The 23,043-nt window shown below is 37.0% G+C and overlaps 1 protein-coding gene across 1 annotated transcript in view; it reads right to left on the bottom strand.

The window, feature by feature from the left end:
- The window catches only part of LOC128030533 (ubiquitin carboxyl-terminal hydrolase 45), a 51,727-nt gene that overhangs the window by 14,945 nt on the left and 13,739 nt on the right, over window positions 1-23,043 (bottom strand). Inside the window, exons 2-8 of the mRNA XM_052618242.1 lie at window positions 20,614-20,713; window positions 20,250-20,419; window positions 19,348-19,448; window positions 18,659-18,759; window positions 8,350-8,489; window positions 3,365-3,460; window positions 2,806-2,936 (exon numbers count right to left, since the gene is read on the bottom strand). Of these exons, the coding sequence (XP_052474202.1) occupies window positions 2,806-2,936; window positions 3,365-3,460; window positions 8,350-8,489; window positions 18,659-18,759; window positions 19,348-19,448; window positions 20,250-20,419; window positions 20,614-20,707 (833 nt within the window). The 5' untranslated portion in view covers window positions 20,708-20,713. The remainder of the gene's footprint in view (window positions 1-2,805; window positions 2,937-3,364; window positions 3,461-8,349; window positions 8,490-18,658; window positions 18,760-19,347; window positions 19,449-20,249; window positions 20,420-20,613; window positions 20,714-23,043) is intronic.

The raw sequence follows: 23,043 nt of genomic DNA, 5'->3' as shown, positions 1-23,043 counted from the left end.
CCTCTAGCAGCCAGTCGATTATTTGCATGTTGCATGTTTAAGTCACTTCCGTGTAGGCTTCACAAGAAAGAGCAGGAGGTCGCCACTCAGTTTGAAACCCAAAAAATTATAAGTAACGCGGGAGAAAATGTATGATATGAGAACCAAAATAGCAGCCACTCTAACTAAAGCCTATTATTTCACATTGCAAACCAGAATATTCTTGAAAGTAGAGGGCTGCATTGGGTTTGGGCTCCCGCGGGACCCAACGCAAATCTCGCAGGAGCGGGCAGTTTTACATTTGCTGTGGGTGGGAGTGGGCAGTCAGAGCACTTCGCGGGAGACCTGCAGGGAACGGTGGTGTGTTGTAGAAATGGAGTCAATACAAGTAGTTGAGAAGAAAATTAAAGATGCTGTTTACTTGCAAGTCAGACACCTGGAAACAATTCTCATTTGTCACTGAAAAAAAATGGGAAAAAGCGATTTACTGTCCTCTAAAAATTCACGTTTTATTTTTATAATTGTATTAAGCTTTATATATTTATTTATATAAGTATTGTTTATTTTCTTTTTTTCAATAGCCTGTTAAGCAAGCTACTGTGAATGTGAAATCTGTGAGATTTTTTTAAAAGCATTCTATTTTGTTTTGTATTTATTTTTTTTAAATTATTATTAGCGTATTTTCAAAATTCTCTGTGTTTATTTAATGGTAAAGTTATTTCCTGGTTAATTGTTTGGTGCATTTATGCAGTAGGCCTAGCCTGCATTTAAAAACTGAGTTGCCACTAGTTGCAGTTTTATTTTAAGGGTTCATGTTTTATAAAATACCCAATGTTTTTTGTCATGTGTGGTGCTTTGGTTTAGCATCGGTTACTTAATATTATTTAAATGCAATCATGTTTAAAATCTGTTATTCTGGATGTTAATATTTAGTTTGACTACCTATTTGTGTACATCACAAGACCTGAGTCCACGGGAGCGGACACAAACAATGCAGGTGGTAGTGGAACACATAGGTTACGGGAGCAGGCGGGCCTGGTCATACATTCAGCGGAGCAGGCGGGTGCGGGTTTAAGAAAACCTCTGGTGCATCTGTCAACATTCTGGTGCATCTGTGTTTGAATCTCTGCACTAATAGACACAAAAGTTCCATTCCATCTCAATGTGAAATATGCAAAAAGGTTTGAGACATAATTAAATATAGTACAGATCAAATGTATTTAAAGAAAGTGGAAGATAAAGACATCTGGGCTCAGGGTCAGTGTGTGTGTTTACAAGCTGGGACTCTCACTTACACCAGGAACAGTGTGTGGTGAGCAGTATGTGCTGCTGACTGCACTTTGGACCACTGCTGGCGCTGGTGCTGCTCAGATCTGTCCAGCTGGCAGCGTGACCTGGCCCTCGATCAACCATGCCAATAGCACTCAGCAGTGTAGCACACGAACACGTACACAGGCTACTTGTTCTTCACCCATTTTATGGTTGGTGTTCATCCCACCTTCAAAACACTGTCCTTTAAAGCATGATGTCTCAAAAGATGCCATTCTGCCACATTGTCCAACATTGCAAATGTACAAGATGGTGCTCAAGTAGTTCAAGTACCCTATCAGACCAACAGCTGTGGCCCATAGTTTGCCAGTCAACAAACGCATTAAACAAACAGGATCTTTCCTGTCAAGGACATGCTGGATTGCACAAGCACGCAGGCATAAACCGTGCAGCACAGAAAGCCTTCACTTGACCCTAGAGAGGAAATTACATTAAAGGTGTCTGTCAGAAACAGAGATTAGAGGTTGACCGATGTATCAGTTTTGCTGATTAATCAGCACACATAGTGGACTCCTGGCAAAAATCCATGCTGATAGTTCTTCCGGCTTGTGTCTGTTGCTGAACCAGCTGAGGAGGTCAGCAGTCATTATACAGTAATGTGACCTCTAAAGGTGGAAATCAAGGACACCATGTGCTGTTTGTTTTGACAACAAACAGCAGTGAACGTTTTTTTTTTTTTTTTTTTTATATGTATCAGTACTAAGAAATTAATTTGTTGACTAGCTGCTGTAATATTACAGAATAGACAGTAGCATCCTGCTTTTAAGGCTGAGAGGGACCTCAAATGGTTAAAACAATGTGACCAAAACACACGCAAGTCTGATGCAAAAGTCACGATTGTTACCATCTGTTTGCATTAGTGTATCCATTTTGTCCCATGAATGCATTAGTTAGCCAGCGATGTTGCAGATTTAAAGCTGTGACGTGAAAAAGCAAACTGATATGTTGATTCAGCCGATGATGCAGAGCACCATTCACACAGTTTTAAATTAAAATACATTATATTTGAATAAAAATTGGGGTTAATGTACATAATGACTAAACCCAAGGCTGTAAAATTGTGTGTATGCATTCATAATGGTTGATGTGTTTGTGTGTGTTTGTGTGTATATGCTAAAATGAATTGCCAGGTGAGCTGAATGCACATGTACTCATATGCAAACCCACAGGTCTGATAAAGCCACAGTACCTGAGTTAATATCACAGAAGCACCAGAGAGACACCCAACTGCCTGGCAGGCTCCTGTCTGAGCCACCCAACCATTCAGCACATCCAAACAACATTTAAACAACAGCCAGTGAACTGTTTAGTCTATACATGGCATAAAAATCAACCCCTGAGAGCAAGGATCCAACCAGCCATTTGGGTTTTAAACAGAGGCTTGAAACGGCTTGGAGTATATTGACGAACAATTAGCCATGTTTAGATTTCCTGACCCACAGAGCTTGTAGAGACTTTCACAGTGTATATTTACAAATGGCGGCAGTGTAGACATACTTCTGACAGAGCTGGTTGAAAAGGATCTTGGGGGAGACAGGCCCTTTCCCAGGCTCCTTCATGCTTTGGAGGAACAGGAACATGGCTGAAGTGAGGGGCTCTGGGCTAGGCAATGTCACTGTTAGTGGCCCCTGTAAGAAAGCATAGTACTCATATCACAGCTTTCATACTGTATAGTGTGGTGAGGCATTTTGCATATTTAAAAGTTAATATCAGTGAGATTATGACAGTGACTGGATTAGTTCAGTCTAGTGCTGGGCGATATATCTAACGGTATGATCATGCGCATCTAGTCAGTAAATCTGTTTCCGTGATTACCGCTAAATCGCTATGTAATATCGACTTCATTATACCAGATGAATCGCATTCGATAATGAACGCGATATTGTGTAGCTTGTTAGTGATCTACGGCACTGTCTATTAAATGCCGCTCCATTTAAAAGCAGGTGATGGTGATTTAGCAGTGTTCACGGAAACAGATTTACTGACTAGATGTGCATGATCATATCGTTAGATATATCGCCCAGCCCTAGTTCAGTCCATGATAGTTAAAACGTACCAAGTTAGTCTCAGCAGGGGGGCAGATCTTCATCTTATGTCCTTTTTCCTTGACATCTTGAATCAGATCATTCAGCATGTGGGTCTGGGAAAGATTCTAAATCAAAACACACAAACAGCTTTTACAGTTTCTCTGTTTTATAATTTTTATAATATCACATAATAATATATTTTTTATAATATTTATATCATCAATAATAAAAACAGTTCTTGAGCAGCCAAATTGACACATTGGTATGATAACATGAATAAATTTCATTAAAAAAAAAAGTTAATAGAAAACAGTTATTTTAAATTGTAATTAATATTTCACATTATCACTGTTTTTACTGTATTTTATACATTATAAATGTTATTATAAAAAAAATGTATTAAAAAAAATTCAGCCTTGGTTTGCATAAGACACTTCTTTCAAAAACAGGAGCAAACACACATTTGCTCTCTCTCTCTATATGTGCGTGTGTGTGTGTATTAGGGATGTTCATTTTGGTTATTTTTCCTAACCAACAACTGACGCTCGTTAACCGATTATTAACCATTAATCGACAAGATTATTTTAAACTAGAATTTAATTAAATAGAAAGGATAAGTGTCTGTGACCCATTAAAAAGACTAACATTTGTTTACACACACACACATATATACAGTATTGTTCAAAATAATAGCAGTACAATGTGACTAACCAGAATAATCAAGGTTTTTAGTATATTTTTTTATTGCTACGTGGCAAACAAGTTACCAGTAGGTTCAGTAGATTCTCAGAAAACAAATGAGACCCAGCATTCATGATATGCACGCTCCTAAGGCTGTGCAATTGGGCAATTAGTTGAATTAGTTGAAAGGGGTGTGTTCAAAAAAATAGCAGTGTGGCATTCAATCACTGAGGTCATCAATTTTGTGAAGAAACAGGTGTGAATCAGGTGGCCCCTATTTAAGGATGAAGCCAACACTTGTTGAACATGCATTTGAAAGCTGAGGAAAATGGGTCGTTCAAGACATTGTTCAGAAGAACAGCGTACTTTGATTAAAAAGTTGATTAGAGAGGGGAAAACCTATAAAGAGGTGCAAAAAATGATAGGCTGTTCAGCTAAAATGATCTCCAATGCCTTAAAATGGAGAGCAAAACCAGAGAGACGTGGAAGAAAACGGAAGACAACCATCAAAATGGATAGAAGAATAACCAGAATGGCAAAGGCTCAGCCAATGATCACCTCCAGGATGATCAAAGACAGTCTGGAGTTACCTGTAAGTACTGTGACAGTTAGAAGACGTCTGTGTGAAGCTAATCTATTTTCAAGAATCCCCCGCAAAGTCCCTCTGTTAAAAAAAAGGCATGTGCAGAAGAGGTTACAATTTGCCAAAGAACACATCAACTGGCCTAAAGAGAAATGTAGGAACATTTTGTGGACTGATGAGAGTAAAATTGTTCTTTTTGGGTCCAAGGGCCACAGGCAGTTTGTGAGACGACCCCCAAACTCTGAATTCAAGCCACAGTACACAGTGAAGACAGTGAAGCATGGAGGTGCAAGCATCATGATATGGGCATGTTTCTCCTACTATGGTGTTGGGCCTATTTATCGCATACCAGGGATCATGGATCAGTTTGCATATGTTAAAATACTTGAAGAGGTCATGTTGCCCTATGCTGAAGAGGACATGCCCTTGAAATGGTTGTTTCAACCAGACAATGACCCAAAACACACTAGTAAACGGGCAAAGTCTTGGTTCCAAACCAACAAAATTAATGTTATGGAGTGGCCAGCCCAATCTCCAGACCTTAATCCAATTGAGAACTTGTGGGGTGATATCAAAAATGCTGTTTCTGAAGCAAAACCAAGAAATGTGAATGAATTGTGGAATGTTGTTAAAGAATCATGGAGTGGAATAACAGCTGAGAGGTGCCACAAGTTGGTTGACTCCATGCCACACAGATGTCAAGCAGTTTTAAAAAACTGTGGTCATACAACTAAATATTAGTTTAGTGATTCACAGGATTGCTAAATCCCAGAAAAAAAAAAATGTTTGTACAAAATAGTTTTGAGTTTGTACAGTCAAAGGTAGACACTGCTATTTTTTTGAACACACCCCTTTCAACTAATTGCCCAATTGCACAGCCTTAAGAGCGTGCATATCATGAATGCTGGGTCTCATTTGTTTTCTGAGAATCTACTGAACCTACTGGTAACTTTTTTGCCACATAGCAATAAAAAAATATATGAAAAACCTTGATTATTCTGGTTAGTCACATTGTACTGCTATTATTTTGAACAATACTGTATATATATATATATATATATATATATATATATATATTGTTAAAGTGTTATCACCATACCACCGTGATGTTATGCAAAAAAAAATGTTTTACGGGGATATTGGAATGTGAGTGATGTGGGCTACATAATAAATAATAATTTGCCATTCAGATACATTGCGAATACGGAAACATTTGATTTTGTGTCGAATGAGAGATCAAACGTTGTTTTCAGTTTCGTTTTAGCCTAAGTTAATTCATTTTGGCTTGTCGTTGTGTATTGCTATAACTTTTCAAAAACCAATTTTTAGTTATTTTCTAAATACTGTTATTGAAAGGATTTGTTGTGGAGTGAGGGGAACTAAAATAGGCTAGCTATGTTTACAGTGTTTACTATAATATTTGCAGAGGTGTAGTGGTAAAAAAAGAGGTGGGTAAACTATAAATTCTGGGTGACCACATCATGGTCACAGTAAGGTGGGCCACTGCCTACCTGTGTATGTGTATCCTGATGACATCGCTATAGGCTATCATTTGATATTACTACCAAGGGTATCACTGGTTGTTCCCTCATATAGGTCACACAATCACTATTCAATTCGTACATTAATCTAAGTTCTTGTTAAAGAGACTCAAGAAAGAATAATAAGGTTGAAATCTATAAAGTTTACTAAATGACAAAACAGAGAGAACAATTTTTTTTAAAGAGGAATAGAGAGGGAGGCTTATATCCAGGGGTTCCAATCCAATGCACTTGTACGTAATGATTAGGGATTTGGGATTATTTTCATAGTCGATTAATCTGTTGAATATTTTCTCAATTAATCGGTTAGTTGTTTGGTCTATAATATGTCAGAAAAATGTGGATAAGTGTTTCCCCAAATTCCCAGGGAATGGTCCTCTCGTTTTGTCCACAACTCAAAGATATTCAGCTGACTGTCACAGAGGAGAGAAGACACTAGAACAATATTCACATTTAACAAACTGGAATCAAATATTTTTTTTTTTACTTTTGTCTTTCATATATTTTATCAATGACACAGACTGCAATTACACAGACAGCTTCATTGCAGAAGGACATCCTTTTGGTCACGTGGTTCACGTGAGATGATTGACAGCTTTACAAACTAATGATATTACACTGATGTCATAGCTTACGCGATTCACGCGAATCAATAAGATGAGAGGAATCGCTAGTTCAGATCGAATAAATCAATGTAAAATGAATAGAAATGTTATTCTGTATGACGAAATATTTTACAAACATGTCATAAAATTATTATCTCTTCAAATGTGCGCACCATTGGACTAAAGCCCTGGCGGATCGTGGATATTGTATGTATACGAACACAAATAAACCGGAGATGAGATGAATGGCTGCTGTATGAGTGATGATTTCTATTAGAAATAACGAACGGTTATATTATTATTATTATTATTAATTGCCTGATATCCATTTTTGAAATTTGATGCAGTCTGTTGCGTGTCGTTCATTTTGAACGAATCTTTAATATGACTCAGGACTACTGAGTTGTCTGAGAGAGTGATTCGTTCATTTTGTGTTGACCGCACATGCGCATACAACATATGGGTTCTGAATCGACAGGTGAGGTCCGAGTCTTTTATTGTTCCTGTCGGTCCCATAGAGACAGGAAGAGAAAAGATTAGTTCATTTTGCTAAATGAGACTCAAAGATCCGAGTCAGTAAAATGATCCGAACTTCCCACTACTACTGGCAACACCGCAAGCACTTGCAACACTGACAAGTTGCAGCGCAATATGAAAGACTTCATCTTTAACAAAACCTATGAAACTAATAATGAACAATATTAAACTAAAATGACATAAGCTTAATTTAAAATTTCATAGGAACTGTAGGCTATTTAGAGGTGGATAAACGCACTTTGGAGGTGGGTAAACGCTTTTTCCGAATTTTGGGAGGTGCGTAAACGGCGTTTACGTGCGTTTAGCCTCCACTACATCCCTGAATATTTGTAAACATTTCACATTAATAAAACACGACTTATTATAGGCAACTTATGCTTTATTTTATCTTTAAAAAACACCTTTTTACATGCATAGCATATTTTAACCAAGCAGCAAACCTTTTAAATATTTTGATTAATTACTGAAAATAAATAAATAAATTACTTTTTGTATTAAACTGATTGTATTAATCAGTCAAAATTCTTCATGGTTGGTTAACCGGTTAAAATGAACATACCTAGTGTGTGGGTTTATTAATTGAATTTAATGGACCTGAGATAACCTGAACTGTTATATTTGTATTAACTAAGGCTAACAAAGATTAATAAAATAAATACTATAACAAATATATTGCTTTTATATTAGCAAATATTAGTTAACACATTAACTAATGTTATCTAATGGGACCTTATTGTACAGTGTTACCAATAATATTTCTGTATAATTGTAATTATTGGAAATGTTCTTTTTGATTACGTTTTCTTTTGAGAACTGTTTGAAAAGTATCTGAATCTGAAGTGTCCTTGAATACTGACTGCTTGTCCCTCTGAAATAAGCAAGTGTCAAGTGTTTTCTCAAGGCCACAAGGGTAAAGGCGAAGTCTTAGCAAAACTTCCACATAATGTATTTGAATTGATTTATGGTAACAGCCCAGATCATAAACCAACTGGCTTCCACCAAAACACACAGAACTGACACAAACCAATAGTCAGGTGAGTGATGTGAGCTCTTGGACATGACTTTACCTGCATCACAGCATTGAAGAAGCAGGTGTTACCCAGGTTGTTGATGCCCTTGACTGGGATAAGTGTGCTATTCACTGGACTTTTCCCTCTCTGAGTGTCCACAGATTCCTCTCTAAGACTGATCAATTTTGAGGTAGTCCCTGAAAGACAGAAGAGAATATAACCTAATACATTTTTGTAAAGCAGGTTATCTACATTCAAAAAAAATTTTAACGCAATAACAAAAAGCAGAAAGCTTGACTTAGATTTAGAGAAAATGAAAACAGATCTTCTGTTATGTGAAGATTTGGACTGCGATTTTCTGCAGCAGAAATGGGTTAACATGCTGGGTAGCAGCTGGGAGAGGCTGCAGATGACAGCTGGATAAAACTACGCTGGTAAGGGAGCAGGGAACAAGCCCAGCTGCTCCCCACTACTGCCATGACTCTGCGGGAGATTCTTGGCCCAGACGGCTAAACACAAGGCCCGCAGAGAGGGAAAGAGAGAGTTTTTCTGTGCAAAAAAGCAAAACTCCAGAGAAATGACGGGTGCACTGCCTTAAACACTCAGGAGACATGAAAGCAACCTGCATGATAATTCAGAGCGAGCAGTCGGTCCCATAAATAGCTCTCAGCCCCTCAGAAGTGAGGCCAAAGGCGCCTGTGGTTTTTAACAATACAGATACAATGATGCGATTTATTTTAACAATGATTTCTAACTTTTTTCTGCAATCATTTATTTAAAAATGACAAAAACATTTGAAATATATTTATTAATTATAATAATATCTTAAGTGACATTGACTTTCATATACATACTTTAATGAAGGTCACAAATTCATTTAATGAGGTCACATCTCTTCCATCTTTATTTGACCCTCTTCCAACTTTAACACTCACTATTATAATTCTATTCTTTAAAAAATCTAACTACCTTTCTAATCTTTTTGTATTCTATTTTCTTTTCATTTATTATGCAATTGTATATGTATGTGTGTGTGTATGTGTAAAGACCTCTAACTAGCTTGCTCTATTCTTTTATTTTTTATTCTATCCGTTTTCTTTTTATTTATTATATTAGTTAAAATCCCATGCTACGTGTACTGCGTTAACCTAACTGAGACTTGTTATAGCACTTATATATCATTGCTCTTTTTGTTGTTTTTGATTGCTTCCACTGTCTTCATCTGTAAGTCGCTTTGGATAAAAGTGTCTGCTAAATGAATAAATGTAAATGTAATGTAAATTGTATTTAAATTCACTGAACATCAACTTCAGCATTTATTCAATATTTTTATGTTCTGTAGTGGGTACTCTCTTCCATCAGCCAATAAATACATATTTTATATTATATATATGTATTTAAATTCTAAATAAACAATTTGATAATCAGATGATGGTCATTGAAAATAAGTCGGACTGAAAAAGGTGCAAAAATAATATCTTAAAGAGAGTGAACACACCATTGCCAATGCCAGAAACCAAAGGGTGGACGAATATTTTACTATTAGTTTTTATTCACAAATATTATGAAGTACAGCCCTTAATAGCCTTCATGAGATATTATGTTTTATATGCATAAACCAACTATATGCATCTATCACTGGAAAAAGAAATAAAAATGGCAGCAACTCAGTGCTGTAGACTATGTACATACAACAGAAATTTACTGGCTATTTTTGCATATGAGATTTTATTTATTTAGACTTTTTAATTGGTGGAGCAGTTGATAAACTGGGTGGCAGACGAGCCTTAAAAACACTGCATGAACTGAACAAGTGTTCTGTCAAATTAAGCATAAATTAAGAACTACAAGCACCCAAGGCACTGAGAATGAGAAAGAAAGTCAGCATGGTGCTGCTTGCCACTACTAAATATTGCTATTTTCACTCTCTTCAGCAGTACTATTTATGCATAAGTAAGAGCAGGAAAACAACTGTAACATTTTTAAAGAGTATTAAGTAAATAAGCAGCCCTATGTTCACATTAGCAATTAAAATTAATTATACATTTATCAAATAAAAAAACATGAACACAAGTTACAGCTAGTTTGGATTCAAATGTTGTTTTGTAATTATTGATAAAATTGTCTTTGCCATAAATTATTTTCTTTCTTTATTCCTCCAATGCTTTAAAAAAATGTAGCGAAGACACTAGAGTACTGTATTCATGTAATGGACCCTTAAACAGCTTCAAAGTGACCTGAAGTAATTCATATCATATAGATGACTGCAGGTTTTGTATGTATCCACAGCTTGTTCTGCCCTCAAGTGGAATAATATGCCTTATTCTTGTGTCCCAATTGGTTTATTCATGCATGAATGATTTCGGTTTAGAAAAGTGGATAAAATTAGTTACAAGCCTTAGTGTGCATTGATTCCCTAATTCTTCAACGCTACCTCTTACTGGAAAGATCCACAAAGATGACAACATACATTGAAGAGCTGTGAACATAGAATTTGACACATTGGAGGTCATCTTTTAATCAAATTACACAAAACCAAAGCACTTACATGATTGCCCCTTCACATTCTTGTATACCCAAGAGAATCAAAACCATTGCGAAAAAAAGACACTTTAAAGGGATAGTTCACCTTGAGTGCATAGGAATTTTTTTTTTCATACTATGGAAGTCAATGGGGACCAGCAACTGAAGGTGAACTATCATTTAAATGAACAATTATAATAGACATGTCAGGCTGTTGAATCACTGTGCAGATGGGGGATATTTCTACACTCAGCCTTTGACAAATCTCTGCTGGACAACACCAGTGGTCTTCATAAATACATAAGCTGACACATAGATTCCCTTCGGTCTCCATGCCTGCAATATAAACTCTTAAATTCAATCAATTTATTGGCATATGGTGGGGTGGAAAAAGTAATATCTTTAATCAGGAAAGCAACTAAGATATTTTGGATTATCTTTCAGGTTTAACTGACATTGTGGCCTCAGGATCGCCTTGTTTTTAGCCCCGCTTCTGGATCCATATAGTCACACTGCCACATCTGAGTGAAAGCCCAAGGTCAATCAGTGTTCTCCAATTCAGGAAGTAAATTGGTTTTCCTTTGTGCAATAATGCTCTCCGGAGCTGCCCTGAATGTTATGCAGATCCAAACAAACTTATTGTACAAACTGGCCCAGAATAAAGCCTTGTTCAGGGAAAAAAAAAATCCATTACATTGTTAAATGGACAGCTCCTGCGCCCCTATCATTTTCTCACAGGAGTTAATCAGGCATGAAAACAATAGACTGGAGTGCTGCTATTCCTAAGTGGAGCCAAAAGCATCTGGAGCGCTACATAAAAACATCTGGAAGTTTGTCTGTGTCCATACAGCCATTTGAGAGGGAGCCCATATGTCCAGGAACATTGTGGTGCAAAAAAAAGTTGTGGACAACGGGGACACTCAGCTCATACAATGAACAAATAGGAGAATGAGTGATGGCAAAAAAAAGGTACTTTTTTCATTATGTCGGCCCCATTTTTTGAATGGACCAGGAGAATAAACATGCGAAGTGGGAATGCCTATGGAGTTACATCGCATCTGGGCTCACTGATCAAGGTAAACAATGTTCAGAGAGCCATCTGCCAGTGTGGTAGTGAAGGAGATACGTAGAGGGGACTGGAGGGCCCTGAACAAGCATATGGGAAAAACAGATTTTTCCTCTCCCTGCAGCAGTTAGCAAAGGCAAATGTCAGCATGCACCACGGCCACGCTTGACTGTCCTGCACTCGGCACCACCACCTGGCTCTCCTTGCTCAGCCACCGAATATGGGCAGGAATGACACTGTAGAGCATGTCCCCGGGGCAGCCTAAATGATCAGCGATCCACTCTTCCCCACCCAGCTCTAAACGAAACGAACAAAACGAACAAGTGCCACAGTGAATGGGATGTGGCCTCCTGAAAACGATGTATCAAAAAAAAAAGACAACACACAAAAAAAATATTTAACAAAATGTCTAAGCTGCTCTTTTCTACACAATAAAAGCAAACAGTGACCACAGATTGCCCATGAAACCATTCACAGAACATTTTGGCAGTTAATTATATACATAAAAAAGTAAGTAAGTAAGTCGCTTTGGATAAAAGCGTCTGCTAAATGAATAAATGTAAATGTAATGTAAATGTGTGAAACAACTGAAAATATGTCATATTCTAGGTTCTTCAAAGAAGCTACCTTTTGCTTTGATTACTGCTTTGCACACTCTTGGCGTTCTCTTGATGAGCTTCAAGAGGTAGTCACCTGAAATGGTCTTCCAACAGTCTTGAAGGAGTTCCCCGAGAGATGCTTAGCACTTGTTGACACTATTGCCTTCTGTCTGCGGTCCAGTTCACCCCTAAACCATCTGGATTGGGTTCAGGTCCGGTGACTGTGGAGGCCAGGTCATCTGGCGCAGCACCCCATCACTCTCCTTCTTGGTCAAATAGCCCTTGATGCCTTCAGTGCTATAATTTTCATAGTCATTAAAAATAAAGAAAACTCTTTGAATGAGAAGGTGTGTCCATAAGCCTCTTTAGATTGTCCAAGCAGCTTGGTATATAAGCAAGCTGCTAAATATCTTAAATATATTTTTATGTTTAGTGCAAGAAAGAAGCTTGAAATGACAAGAGGGTGGGTAAATAACTAAATTTTCAATTCAGGTGAACTATTTAGACTTGGTGATACACCACACTGACAGAAGTAATTATTTATAACCTTTTTTGTATAGGCTACATAACTCAAAAGGTCACAAGACTAGCACTAATATTCTTTGTGTATGCACCAATGGCATTGAATCAAGTGCAGGGCTCAGTGCTAAGGATTTATTCTACTTGCCTTGTCGGGTCAGTGGTTCAAATAAAAATAAATGCTGTTATCATTGTTTTTGATCTATGTTATCTTGTATTCTAATAAATAAACTTAAATGACACCAATATTTAAATACAAATTACATTTTCTGAATTACGATTGAAATTTTGATACCACATCATCAGAAACGATACTATGTGGTTGAAAAAAAACTTTTTGAAGCTGTTTCATACTTATACATGACAGCTGCTCTCTTCAGGTCAGCTGCAGCGCGAATGCAGATCTGAATGTTCATCACACCATTGTGATGGCACACATCAAAGGACAGCTGAATCGTTGTCATTTAGGCAAGCTCACGTTTGTGTTTGAATCTGTTTAGTGCTTTGTCATTGGTGGTGACACCTCTTTTGCAACGTGTTAGCTTATCAAAAATATTATACTTAGCTGTTACTTACTGATCCCAAGTGTAGCCAAACACTGTAGTGCTTAGAATAGCTAGAACAGTCCTGGCAGATGAAATAAAAAGAAAACATGCATAAAACATAAAAAAAAAAAAAAAAAAAGCAGATGAGCTGAATGAGACACACATTAACTCTCTGACAGCAGGTGGCGCTTATGGAACAGCAGCAATTAATCTTTTCCTTGGATGGTCCGCTGTAAACACAGCACCTCTGCTCTTATAAAATACCATGTAACATTTTCTAAAGCTTCCCCCAGAAACACATTCATAAAATTATTTATTTGGAATTTCCTCTTTTATTTTGTGTATCGTGAACAGTGAGTGATCTTGCCCTGCCTATTTTCTCCTTTGCATTCATCTTCAGTGTCGCTGGCCTCTGTTAAAGGCACTTTACAGACTAAACATATTTATATTTCCACACAAATGATGTTTTGGAAAATGACTGCAGTGCAGTTTGTGTGCAAACACAGAATAGAGATCGTTTGAAATTATATAAAAAAAATTTGGAAAGTTGGCTATGTATTCCACTGTATAAATTAAACAGATTATTCATTGCTAAAGAAAGCTACTCGCCAAGACAGGTATTTTGACATACTTTTGTATGCATTTGTATGTTCAAGCCCAAGAAAGACGTGGAATGAAACTCAACTCAGGGCTTGTGAGTCAAAGCTGTCTGTGTGCGAACTGTCTGTGTGTGCATGCTGTACATGCAGTACACAGTGCACGAATAGCATACTGAATGGAGTTGTTTTTCATGTCTTGCTTGAATGCTTTCAATTCGCTTGAATTTTGAAATTAGCAAGGCTTAAATACATGTGCAAACAATAAACTTCTGTGACTTCCTTAGTGTCTTTTAAAAGTCTTTCATTGGACATTCCTTTTTTCGAGCCCTTAAGTGTCACAAAACTAACAAGTGTTTGTAGCATTGCAGTAGACAACTTTCTAAGAATCAAGCACAGACCTATAGAAGTGAATGCACTGAAATTGTACACTATTCAAAATCTTCCCTTTTTTCTCATAAAGTGAAGGACAGCTCTCCTCAGGCTGAAGACAGCAAGCAGTCATGAGGAAGGCCAAGCAACACCAAATGTCTTATTAATTTGTTAATTGGTTTTGACCATGGGGCATGAAAACCTTGCTTCATTGCCATCTGAGGGTATCCAAAATTTAAAGGGTTAGTTCAATGAAAAATTTTAATTATGTCATTAATGACTCACCCTCATGTCGTTCCAAACCCATAAGACCTCCGTTCATCTTCGGAACACAGTTTAAGACATTTTAGATATTTTAGACCCTCTGATGTCACATGGACTACTTTGATTAAGTTTTTATTACCTTTCTGGTAGGGCTGTGAATCTTTGGCAAGGCAGCGATTCGATTCGATTACGATTCATAGGTTTTCGATTTGATTCAAGAACGATTTTTGCAAATTTAGAACGATTCAATTCGATTAGATTCACAATTAAATGCGATTCGATTCAATTATAAATTCGATCTTATTTCAAGGTCGTTGTTAATGCTGTGGTTAATTTTAAAAGTTTCCTTCGTATATTCGGTTTATCCGCATTGTTTAAAAACAATTATCATTTAATGGATCTGTGCGTATGATTTAGACACTTACATTTCTGCTCCGTCCATGCAATAAATACAGCTGTCGACGGCTCCGATAACTCTGTCGGTAAGATGCAGAGAGCCATTGACAAACTACAGAAAAGTAGAACTACTTCACGTTAGCATAAGCATTACTGGCCACGAGTCCTATAGATCACACGTCAGCTGCGTCAGAGACGAACGGAGCGCGAGCGCAATCCTGTGTAAACAGTGGAGCACGTGAAGGACAGATAAGAGGCACAATCGATGCATATGAATTGACAGGGTTTGTAATCGATGCATCGAGAAAACGAGTGAATCGTTACACCCCTACTTTCTGGCCATGGACAGTATACTGTACATACATTTTCAATGGAGGGACAGAAAGCTCTCGGACTATTTCTAAAATATCTTAATAGCTCGCGAAAGGAGGAGTTTAGAGAGATTGATTCTTTGACTGCTTTTCACGAGTCGTTTATAGACCATTTAGAAATGAGGTAAAATTTGATCTATTTTCTGAGAAAACAAACATGTTTTTTGACCTTGCATGCATTTAAACCTGTTTTAGGAGACTCATAAAACAATATTTACAAACTTAAAAATAGGGGTGCTTTAATTGTAAAACCCGCAACATCAAATTCAGTAAGTTACTTTACAAAAGCATTTAACCACTAAAAAAGTGGTTTTACCTGACTGTAAAAATACAGAAAACAAACATGCCCAATTAAATATGACTGATACATTTTAAATCATAGGTGCATTTCTAACTCCAAATGTTAATTTCCAATTGCTAAGCTGTTTTAGACTGGTTTACCAACAGACACACTCAGAAACCATAACGGATTACACAAGAAACCTTGATTACAAGGTACAATTCTATGCTTATTTTAATATTATCCACTTGCTCAGGAGGATTACCATGCAAATTGCTTACAACTGTGTTAGAAATAGACTAATTGAATAAAAACGAGCAATGAAAGGGCAAAATTAGTTTGAACCCTCACCTCATGAAATGAGACTGAAAATCAATATGAGAAAATGAAGATTCAACTGCTGCATGTGCCAGCCTCTGATACCTATTGAAGCAAAAACATTTTAATTTGCTCAAACAAAGACTTCCCAGCTGTGTTTCAAGGGCAAGCCTGGCTCTCTGAGGTCAAGTCTCTTTCTACCAAGACTCTGGCACTTGAGCTGAAGGCCTTTTTGGTGAGAGAGCAGTTAATAGACTTTCTTTCTTCTCCCTGCTGTTGTTATGAAAAATTATTATGGATTCTGGAAAATTCTTGCTGGGGCTCTTTTGTGTCATGAGTCATTGGGAAAAAATGAACACAACAACAGGTTCGGTCTAAGAAAAAAAAAAAAAAAAAAAAAAAAAAAAAAAGAAAAAAACCCTGGCCTTCAATTATTGTAAAAATGCAATTTCACCAGCTCGGCCAGTCCATTTAACAGCCACAATGGCTGCCCATTTCTCCCTCATTTAGTCAGCAAGCTAGGAACAATGAGCATGGAAGAATAGCAACAGGTAATTTAAAGAGCTGGGTAAGAAGGATGTGTGAAGGAGGTGGCCCAACTCTGGCCAAATACCATAGACCACCACCAGCTACCTTCTGGTCCAGAAGAAAAATCACCCAGTAGGCGATGGTTTTTCCCTTTTCTGTCTTCGAGTTTATTAATTTGGAGGGTCTATCAGGCTGGATCGGACAGAGACTATATACAATTATCATTTGACGAACACCAAGATGTTTGATTATTCTCAAGGCAATACTGCAAAGATTATGGAGTCTGACTCTGTCTGGATTGGACTGGTTTTACACATCAAGAAAGAATAAAAGTTTGTTCCCAAGCATAGTTGCGAAGTAATCACATGTTTGGAGTCAACGTAACAACACAGCTATTTCATAACCAAATAGTCCACCTCACAACATCGAGTGCCTTTCAACAGCCGAGGATGCTCTATATCTGAAACAAGCTTCCCTCCTGAAGAAAAGTAGACCCTCTCCCTGAAGCTCGGAGTGGGCGATGTGGCAGATCAGGGGGAGGAGCAGAGCTCAGGATCTGCCACACAGCTGCAGCCATTCTTCAGGGAATCCGGGGAGCACCACTCAAGCGCCTAATGCAATTAATGAGCGTAGCCATGCGGCAGTAACGGAATTGGAGCGCAGCTTCTCCAGAAAGAGCCTGGCTGCCCCTGGAGTGGCAGTCGACCAGTTAGGCTGGGCTTAACAGAGATCAACTATGCTACACTAGAGCATTAGGACATGGACAGGGACGGAAACAGATTCAATGACTGTTAAGCATCATGCAAGGACAAGATGGTAGCATATTTCACGGCTATGTGAAATTTTATACACTAGCTTTTGCTGATCATTGAAAAGGGAAATGACAATTTAAAAGACACTGCGCTTCAGCATTTACCGTCAAAGTCAAATGGAGAAGGTATATAAGCTAGCATACCAGAGAATCCAAGCTGTCGTTTATAGCATGTAGTTGACGGAAAGTATTAATATGGTTTCTTCACAACTACATGATCATACTCCATTATGTTGGTCCTCATAATTTCAAATAGTCTTTACCAGATTAATGACTTACATAACTGACTATCTTAAAACTTGCAAGAACATGCTCAGGTCATAATTCACTTCATTTTACAAAACAAAATGAAAAATATAACAACAGGGGAAAAAAAGTCTTATCTACGCAAAAGTTTGACATTAATCAATGCTAAAATGAATAAAAAGTAACTGAAACACAGCTTGTTGTAAACAATCAACATTGATCGTTTTCCTCCTCCACTAATATGAAAGCACAAAAAGACAAGACGTTATATGAACCGGCTGCACGCTGAACGGATTCAATCGTGGTCGCTGACACAGTGGCACGGTTTAGGAATGTACTGTGTGAAATGTCAGATTATAAATAAAGTTTGAGCGATGTGAAAAGTGAGACAAAACAACTCAGGACTCCATTTACCCAGGGTTTAGAATGACCTTGTCCCTGATAAATACTCATATATCGTAAAAAAGTGCTATATACAAACAAAAAACTGATATAGTAATAGTGAACACAGGAGAGGACACTGAAGAAAACATAGCAGAATTTTTTTTTGTCATTGAAATATAACAGTGCTTTCAGGTTGCCTAAAGACTGTGTGATGAACCGTATGTCCCCTTATTGTATCTAAAAAACTAAAGACCAGTGATCCCAGAACAAAGGTCAGTGACTGACAGATGAGCCAACATGGCATTGCTCTGTACAGAGGAACAATGAGGAGCTTCTAAAAGAGCCAGATAAGAAATCAGAACGTATTTGAGCTCCCTACAGCACTGTTAAACAGGGACATTTTCTAGTTTAATCTTTAAAGAAGAGACAGCCTCTATCAATGACGAATCTCAACAACAGAATATAGGAATGTCACTTACTATTAGCAGAGAAATAATTAAAGATAAAGTCACACTTCTGCTTGTTTTCCTGTGAAATAAATACAGTACCTGAGGTTGCCTTTGCTGAGTGCTTCTGCAGGAAGTCCAGTGTCTGAGCCAGAGCTTTCTTATTGCAGTAAGTGGAGAGCTCTTCCTTACATTCAAAGCACCTATTTAAAAAAAGTAAAACAATCATCAAAATACAGTCTATCATGCCCTTTAAGTCAAATGATAATACACTAACCTTTCTCATATGCTCACTTAGGTATTTATCAACATCAAAATACAATAAAATCATAATGATGTGAGATATCTTATGATTTAAAATAACTGTTTTCTCGTTAAACAGATTTTAAAATGCAATTTATTTCTGTGATGGCAAAGCGGAGCCATTTTTCTAGTCTTCAGAAATAATTAAAATAAACTGATTTGGTCCTCAAGAAATTGTTTTTTTTATTATTATTATCAATGCTGAAAATGTTGTGCTGCTTAATAATTCAGTGGAAGCCATGATCTTTGGTGAATAAAAAGTTCAAAAGAACAGCATTTACAAAAATAAATAAATAAAAATGTGTAATAATGTAAATGTATTTACGGTCACTTTTTATCAATTTGAAGCAAACTTGCTAAAAAAAAAGTATTGATTTCATTTTTAAAAAGATAATTCAGACTTCAAGCTTTTGTGTACGGAGATCTTTCACAAAATGCATAAGGATATATAATCGTAAAATACAGCATCATCAGTTGACGTTTCCTACCATGCCTTCCATGTACTGAGGCTGATGGTGATACAGTGAGAGTCTGAGAGATGAGCTTGCTGGTGCTTTGTGGAATGCTGAGTTTTCGCCTGGTTACAACCCTGGAACAGAGAGACACGATATCAAGGTTTCCATATATTATTTCCTGTGGGGGAAAAAAATTGATAAGTTTTTGTATAATTCTTTGAAAAACATTGTTTCCAGTTCTGCAGTCAGTCAAAATCAACTCTTTTTTTTCCCCCCCACTGTCAATGCAAGGCCAAACAAACCTGTGCCATCCTCCTAAATTGCTTTTAGAAAATGCCGCATGACCAGTGAATAATATGACCTTTTAAGCATACCCAGCCTTCATTTTTTAAAGTCTCTTTTTTAAAACAAAGCTCAAAAGTTTCGTTCTTTTATTCAGCCAGGACATATTTCAAATATATGCTGTTATTTTCAACATTCCATTCATCATAGAATCCAACTTGTTTGTTGAATTACAAAACAATTCAACTCTTTTCATCATTTATAAAAGTAATAAATGTTTCTTGAGCACCAAATCAGCATATTAGAAAGATTTTTGAAGGATGATATTTATAGGCCTTTGGGATCTCATATTTTGAATTGTAATAATTTTTACCATTTTATTTTTAATCTAATTAATTCAGGTTTGACGAGCAGAAGAGATTTCTTAAAAAAAAATACTTTTACAAATTGGACACATCAGTGTGAATTTAAGCATATATAAATGCCTTAAAAGTGTTTTGTTGTGTGCAAATATCTTCTAATAAATTGTCTGTTATGGAAGACAAGTTTAAAACATTTGTGTAATGTGAATATGCCACAAACAACCTGTCACTGCACAAAACTGCCCAAATTGTAACAGAATATATTAGTACTGCAGGGTGAGAAGATCTCACCTGGAACCCACACTTGAGGCACATGAGAATGTCATGTGCTCCTGCTGCTTCTCCCTCAAGCATGTTCCTCTCTTTAAGGCAATCGGAGCACACCGACCACAGGTTGCCTGTTACTGCCTTTTTCACTGAGCTGAGGTCCACTGCTCTGCTCACATGCTGGCACGTCAATCCTAGATGACACCAAAATATACATCTTTACTATAGAGTTTACAATTCTATGCGAGCATTGGTAAATCCACAATCTGAATCATAATAAACTCCATGCATGATAAATCCGTAATGACTGATAAATGCTTCGGAGTCTTCTCTGTGATTTTTACAATGAGTACCAAGCATGAGAAATTACACTGAAACCTTTCCTTACCGCCAACCTCGTCAGACGAGTCCTCATCACGAGGCTTCTTAGACCGCTTGGTCATGTCTGCGGTTTTTAAAGAGAAGGGGTCTTTCAGCCGCATTTGTATCTAGGAAAAAAGTCACTCACTAAGTATGAGAGCCCACACTACAGTTAAAATTGTGTATTTAAAGCCTAAAACGCTATTATCAAACAACACATATGTCTGGAGGCTCACAAGAGGGGCTCCACAAACTTCCAAGGTGAGTGCAAAATGACTTTTAATTTGTAAATAAATATATTTTAAACAATCCAATGTTTACCCAAAAGGCTAAAAACTGCTTTAAAATGTAAATAAAAGGCTAAAAACTAATAAAATAAGAATAAAACGTATTAAGATATTCCAAAGTAAATAAAAAGCTAAAAACTATCCCTAAAAATGTTTTAATAATTATTTTAAAACAATACAATCTAACTAAAAGGTTACAACCAGCTAAAATCAGGACACACAACATGTAAACGGACATTATATTTCATATTCAGATTTTTCCCCTCAACATTTTTTTTTATTTATAATTTAAACTGTAGAACATACAGTTTAAAACCATGAATTGATATAATCTATTTACACTCCTAATTATTTTTCCATCTCAGTGGGTAGACATTACAGTCAGTCTCTGTCCTAGGCTATATGGTACCAAAGAGGACAGCATCTGAATACAGTTTAGAAAGGAAATAGTCCACTGTCAACGACATAACCATAACTGACGAAACAGTAAGTGAGGGTAAGTTAATAAATAAAGGTATATATAAGAGAATTAGCTGTAGCACAGCACAGCAAACAAGAGGACGAACTGCGGTCAAGCCAGCCGCACTTCAGAAAAACACCGTCAAGCCAGCCGCGAGTGAAATTTATATGCGCGTGTATTACTATAATTACGGCAATAGCAGGAACAACAGAGAGGGAACGCGCTTTCAGAGCGCTTTTCATCTATACGTTCAGATTTGATCTATGACGACCTTTTTCGCCCATCTGCTCTAATATTCGTGTAACTTATTGTTTTCCTTGACTGCTCTGTATTACTATAATTTTCAGCCTTTCAAAGCATTACAATTATTAGTAGAAAACGAGATATGGGACATTCATTGATTTAGAAGACACTTTTTTATGATGAGAAAGAAGCAATTAAAGGTCAGTTCTTAAAGAAGACATCCCATTCTATATCCATACCTCACAAAAAACCATTTTACTGGAGACTTTTAGAGATATAGGATAATATTACACTTTACAAGTCTTTAAAGATCCCATTTCTAACAAGTAGAAAAAAAACAATGGTCAGTTCTTATAAGGGACTTCGCATACTATATGCAAACTTAATATCAAACCATTGTACAACAGCATTTTTGAGATATGGGACATTATTACACTTTAAAGGGTTATAAAGATCATATTTCTAATAAATAGAAAAAAACAATGGTCAGTTCTTATCAGGGACGTCCCATACTATATACACAAAAAATCATTTTGCTAAAGCATTTTTGAGATATGGGTCCATATGGCGATTAAGAGGGCTATAAAGACCCCTATAGCGGAGTACAAAACTTTTTATCCACAGGAAGAAGGAGGCGGAAACCGGCCATCAATCAAATAAGGCTTTTAATAACAAAATAAACACAAAACACTGCGACAGCCCTTCACGGACGACTGTCGCTTACAAACAAAAACCAAGTACAAACTAAAATCATGGCCTGGCCTGGCCCTCTCTCGTTGTTCACTGTCGTCGCCCCATCTTTTGTATCCTTCCATCTCCACCGCGGGACGCGAGACCGGTGAGTGGAGCAGGCGTCGCTCATTTCCAGTCACTCCACTGGCCTCATTCCGTTCTCATGGCTCGCGGCCCCGCCCCACTCATCACAACCCTATTTCTAATAAGTAGAAAAAAAACAAAGGTCAGTTCATATAAGGGACATCCCAAACTATATGCAAACCTCATATCAAACCATTTTACTGCAGCATTTTTGAGATATGCGTCCATATCGCGATTTAGAGGGCTATGAAGTCAACATTTCTAATAAGTAGAAAAAAACAAAGGTCAGTTCTTATCAGGGACATCACATACTATTTGCACCCTTCATATGAAACCATTTTACTGCAGCATTTTTGAGATATGGGACAATACAATGATTTAGAGGGCGATAAAGACACCATTTCTAATAAGTAGAAAAAAACAATAGTCAGTTCTTATCAGGGACATCCCATACTATATGCACACTTCATATGAAACCATTTTACTGCAGCATTTTTAATATATGGGACAATACAATGATTTAAAGGGCTATAAAGACACCATTTCTAATAAGTAGAAAAAAACAATAGTCTGTTCCTATAAGGGATTTCCCATACTATATGCACACCTCATATCAAAACCTTTTACTGCAGCATTTTTGACATATGGGTCC

This window comes from Carassius gibelio, chromosome A16, assembly GCF_023724105.1.
Source record: "Carassius gibelio isolate Cgi1373 ecotype wild population from Czech Republic chromosome A16, carGib1.2-hapl.c, whole genome shotgun sequence".
NCBI lineage: Eukaryota > Metazoa > Chordata > Actinopteri > Cypriniformes > Cyprinidae > Carassius > Carassius gibelio.
The sequence above is the reverse complement of the archived record's forward strand: the minus strand, read 5'-3'. Positions and strand labels throughout refer to the sequence as shown.